This window comes from Brugia malayi (genome assembly GCF_000002995.4).
Source record: "Brugia malayi strain FR3 genome assembly, contig: Bm_v4_Chr4_scaffold_001, whole genome shotgun sequence".
Lineage (NCBI taxonomy): Eukaryota > Metazoa > Nematoda > Chromadorea > Rhabditida > Onchocercidae > Brugia > Brugia malayi.
The window spans coordinates 8,306,101-8,311,777 of NW_025062478.1; the positions used below are offsets into that span (position 1 = coordinate 8,306,101).

The following is a 5,677-nucleotide window of genomic DNA, read 5'->3' on the forward strand; positions in this document are numbered from 1 at the left end:
TTTTTAATCTGACATTTACTCTTATGATAATGTTCTTTTTTTATTTGCTTGTTTATTTATCTATTTACTTAATTAATTAATGTGTTTGTTTGTCTGATCAATTTACCTATTTACGCAATTAATTGATTAGTTTATTAATTTTTTTAACTAATTAATTGATTTATTTGCCTATTTATTTTGCATTACTTTATTTTTTGTACTTTATTTTATTTACTTATTTATTTTATGTTGTTTTATTTGCTTATTTATTTTATATTGTTTTATTTACTTACTTAAAAACTCATTATTTACTTATAAAGACTAGTAAAATTTTCCTAGTCCTGTGACTGATGGATATTTTTCAGTTTCGGTCAGGAGCTTATTCACTATTTATTTGGCATATGCCAGTGGTTTTGTTTATTTTCATGCAAAAAAAAAAAAATGGATTAAAATTTTTGTAACATTCATACCATATCATTTTCATATAGTATAAATTTGTTTATTTATCGCTGCTATTGTTGAAATGTCGATGACCGGTATTCCAGTAGTTTTTCAAATTGTTTTTGAAATTACTATGCAAACTATTACTTTTGGATTTTTTGCAGCTAAATCTATATTATCATAGAAAATCAAACTCATTTCATTAAAATTGTTGCAATTTGAAAAAAGCTCCACAGTTGTTTTTTATCTTTCAAATGACCTCTATGACTTTTTTGAAAAGATGGATTAATTTTAGAAAGAAGCTTTGATATAAATTTTCATAATTTCACGCATCAACAAAGAATTCATTAAGAAAATTTTCAAATTAAGATATACATATCATGATTTAAAGATTTCCCAACTTTTAAGCACACAAAAAAAAGAAACTAAGCACATATCGTATTGGAATAAAGCTATAAACAAATATTAGCCCTAAAAAATGCTCAGAACTGATTTGTTTACTCAAGAACGCTGATATTTCTCGATCATATCAACTGGTTAATTATTACAGAAATACTAATAACCAATTATATAGAATTACTATAAAATTTAGAAATGTAGGTAATTAATGCAACAACAATCGTATAAATTATGCAAGGAGATGAAAACGAAATTGTCGTTTTTATTAATTGCATTTAATTTTACACATATAATTAAACAATGAAAAAAATTCATTATAATTTCGATCTTCTGATCTTATCTGGTGAAAATTAGCGATGATATTTTCCTGCTGAATATGTGTTATATTTATAATTTTTTTCTATCAATTTTAGCTGAAGCCTTTTTTGCTTATGGACTGTGAATTCACTTTGCTTCAAGTATAATTATTTTCCGATTTCATTTTTAAGCAGTCATTTCCATGTCACAAAAGAAAGCGGTTTATAATGGCCCTTTGTGATTTTTTGAAGCAGGAAATTGTTAAAAACATTGCCTTTTTTCTTTTACACTGCAAAGGCTGAATCTTTTCAGATTAAGTAATACTAACAGAAAAGGAAAAATAAAGAAAAAAGGGGAAAAGAGTTGTTGCTTTAAATTTCTATGTGAAATCAAAAAGATTGCAGAAAATGAATGTAAATGAAATAAAGTGAGATCAATTTCTAGTCAACTTAGTCAGTCAGCCACCAAAAAAGATAAAGAAAATATAGAATAAAGATTTTGGCGATATATTCATATTAATATTCAAATACCAAGAAAAGGAAGTTATATAAATAAAGTAAGTACTAAAGTAAGTATATTTATCAGCTCAACTAAAGATACGATTAGAAACTCTAATGTGTATTTTGGGCATGAATAATAATTGGCAAAATTATTTCGTTTGATAACCAAAAGTAATTCTACTGATAAACGGCCATGCCTTCAGGAAGTTAGTTGGCTTTTAAAAATTAACACTTCTTATGAAATAAGTCTAAAATTGCTTTGTTCAGGTTATATCAAACTTCTTCAGATTCAAAAATCACAAAAGCATTCATTGTACATATTTTATGGTCATTATCATCGTATCTCTATTGAATTATGAGTAACAGCTTTTATCAATGAAAATCCAAGTTTGCATATTATAATATAATTGGATTTTGAATTTATTATATAAACATCAAAGAAAAAACATTGGGATTTGCAGGTAGTCAAAAATTTTAACAGCTCTCACAGCTATTGATTTTTTATTTTGGACATTCTGTATTATCTTCTTTGTTGTTGACATCTATTTGAAGATTATCAAACATCGCACAATTCATCACTTTGGCTTTATCAGACTCACTACTTCTGAAAAAAGCTAATGCCAAAATTTATACTACATTTTGATCATGAATTTAAAAATTGGTTAGAACATTAATCTCTTAATTTATTAAAATTTATATAAACATTCATTGGAAGTAGTAGATAATTATGCTTTTGTCATTAGATCTAATATTACTGCAAGCTCATTTACGATTATTGTTACCATTAACTACTCATTATTTGATTACTGCTGTTGATAACATATTCTGGAATAAGGTTTAAAAGTAATTTTGTAAGCGTATTTAAGAATACGGCCACTAACCGCTGTGAATCTGAACATCTCACTGTGAAGTTTCCATGCGAGGAACTGAAAATTGTTACTGTTGAGAGTTCTTTCACTTCATTTTAAGCATTCTCGGAAATATAATCTGTCACTCTTTACCGAACTTTATAAATTGAAATGAAAATTCTCGTTTACTTATCCCTTCTTTTAAGTTTGTTGAATCCCATGTATTCTACTGATTTACATTTTATGTAGGTCCAATATTATCACTTTATCATCCTCCCTTTTTATTCTTATTAAATTTCTTATATAAAGTAAAATCTATTCTGCCGGAAAAAAAGCACAAAATCGTTTACCCTGCAACTTCTAAATCAGAGCGCAATAGTGGATTTCGTACTTGTTTCATAAATTTATCATAGAAAATTTCATTAGCTGATCGCGTTCTTCCAGTTTCACCGAGCAGTTTATGAGCTTTTATTCGTGACAACTTGGAATGTGGAATCAAAATTTTCTTCTTTTCATAACCTATAAATAAATTCTTTTAACTTCGAAATTTTATTTTCTTTGCTAAAAATCAAGGATTAATGTGTTACGAATGAACATATGAGTAACAAAGGTTACGGATAGATTGAAATACTTATATAGATGATAACTCATTTCCAATATAGGTTTATGGATCTGAAGCCATAAATGAGATAAAAATTTTGAATTACGTTTTCATTAGATCAAAATATTCTGTTGTAGGAAAATATGAAACATCCTTGTTACTAGAATAAATTGAATTGAATTCGTTAGTATACTTAGTAGTTCTAAGATGAAAGTGAAACAATCAGATACAAATATTGCTTCTTCAAAGCAAATCTTTCTAAGCTATGTAAAAAGAGTGCACCAGAAGAATTACTAAAGAATTATCAACGCAATAATTTTGGCCAATTATATGCGTCTGGAGTTGAAAATTTATTATTATAAGTAATTTTGCTCTTCAAATGTGCTTTGATTCCTTAGCATGAAATCTTGTTTTGTTCAAGTCAAGGGTCAAGAAATGATCACATGCAAAACTTTTTGAAAGTTAATCTTAAATACAAAAGAAAATTTTTCATCTTATATTCATAATTACATGTTCTAATAGATAAAATGAATTGTGATGCAGTAAAATCCGATAGCTATAGATTTATCTTCTAATCTGTTCGTTACTGAAAGCATAAAACAATCGTCTAATTCTCCAAGGAATTGAAATTTAATGCAACAATGTTGGAATTTGAATTAATTGCGACAACACATCAAAAATCATCATTTCTCTTTCAGCAAACACTTAGTGACATACGATACCATGCATGCATGCATACCCAATCAATTTTCTACTACCAACATTTTATTATTTTGATTTGAAGAAATCCATCCACTTAGTAAATAGAATGCTGGCAATGATGCATCTCAAATATAATTTCCTACATTTCCTTTCCACAGTCTGTAGAAAAAGAAATAAATGCAATTTTAGCTCTGCATTGCATTAATATTTCATTGCTGAATAATTGATAATTGGTGATAATAATAATGACGATGATGACGATGATGATAATGATAATGATGATGACGATGGACCAAGGTAGCTTTTTGAAATGACATAAAGAATAAATGCAACGTACATTATAAAATTTCAGATAAAATCTAATTCCTTTTTTTTCTGGAATTTCGAGTGATATCTGTTACACTTTCACTTGAAAAATTGTTGCCATCTTTTACTTTACCTTAACTAAATGAAGAAAAGAATTTTTTTGCTTTCAGAGTCTCTGTTGTACATTCAGTATATGCATAAACATACCAACGTTTGCTTGTTGCATCGGCTGTTTATTCCAAGGCACATGGATTGGATTTGATTGCTGCTTGTGCCATATATCAAAATCTGATCGAATTGCTTCAAAAAAAAAAGTTTTTATAAGATATCAGGCACTTTTTTCTGCATTAAATTAATACTTTTATGAAGACTGTAGAATATAAATTTCTTTTAGATTATCCATATAAGATAATAAAAAATTGAAAAAACCATAAAACTTAAAAAATATGTTAATTTTTCCACACAAAAAAAAAACTTATTCGTAAGCGTAATGTAATCTGCAAATTCACTTTTTGAGCTGTGATGACTATCATGTGTTTGTCTTTCAACAAGCATTTCACGTGCTTTTGCCGTAAATCCACGATGAGGTGATTTTGGACTACTGAATTCATTCAATAAACTTCCAGTGCTTTCCTGAAAAGAAAGATTATTCTGATAGTCTGAAACTCATATTTTTGTTCTGATATGAATTGATAATTTTTATGCATTCGATAAAGAAATTACAGTATATTAAATATATTATAGCAAATTATAATAATTATAAAAAATTAAAACACAAAAGAAGTCAATCGTACTGACAGCCTTTGAAAGTGATAAATGAATTAAAGATAGGCGAAAATATGGCAGGAAGAAAAGAAATAGCAATTAATGAGATTGTTCATTCAGAAAGGAACTATTTAACAATAATAAAATGCGTTTTGAAATTTTAATGAAATCGATTTATTGCATTTTGTGAAGTTTAAAAATTAGTCAAAAAAGACAAATAAGCAGCAGAATTGACCTTCATATATTTAAAAACTTCATTTGTGGAAGTAGTAGCATTAGTCTTACAACATGAATTTATATTTTCGATTAAAAATGGACCACTTTAGATCATAAAGTAATATTCCTTAACAAAACAGCTTTTGAATTAAATTGAATCAAACCGTTTAATGAAAACAGAACCTCAAAAATGAAATAATAGATAGTTCAAATGACAGCATTAATTAAATGTGAGACCAAAATTCTAACTAAATGCAGGAAACAAACAACAAACAGAAACTTACGCTCACAACTGCAAATGGTGCTGGTGGTTCTAATAACACTTCACGAGCTTTGATTGTGAAGCCACGATGTCCTGCCAATCTGTCTTGTAAATCTAAATCAGACATCTGCAAAAATAACTATTCATTGTTGATAGATAATCTAATTTCACTTTTCGAGTTGTTATTTGTTCTGAAAATCAAGAAGATAGAAGATCTGATACGATCAGACGGGGCGGAAATTTGCTAATTGTCATTGATGACAAAATTTGTAGCTGATTTTGTCCAATAAATAAGTTCATTGTAAAGTTTAGAGCAGCAAATAGAATTCCGAAGAAATTGCTTGAGAATACATTTCTAATT

At 27.5% G+C, this 5,677-nt stretch overlaps 1 protein-coding gene across 1 annotated transcript; it reads right to left on the minus strand.

The window, feature by feature from the left end:
- Positions 1 to 2,117: 2,117 nt before the first annotated feature.
- Positions 2,118 to 5,443, minus strand: Bm10537 (Uncharacterized protein; the record flags this gene model as incomplete). The annotated part of the gene is made up of 6 exons (XM_001901535.2): positions 2,118 to 2,220; positions 2,498 to 2,542; positions 2,815 to 2,983; positions 4,281 to 4,373; positions 4,583 to 4,706; positions 5,339 to 5,443. 6 exons carry the CDS (start codon positions 5,441 to 5,443, stop codon positions 2,118 to 2,120), a joined length of 639 nt encoding a protein of 212 aa, XP_001901570.2.
- Positions 5,444 to 5,677: the final 234 nt, after the last annotated feature.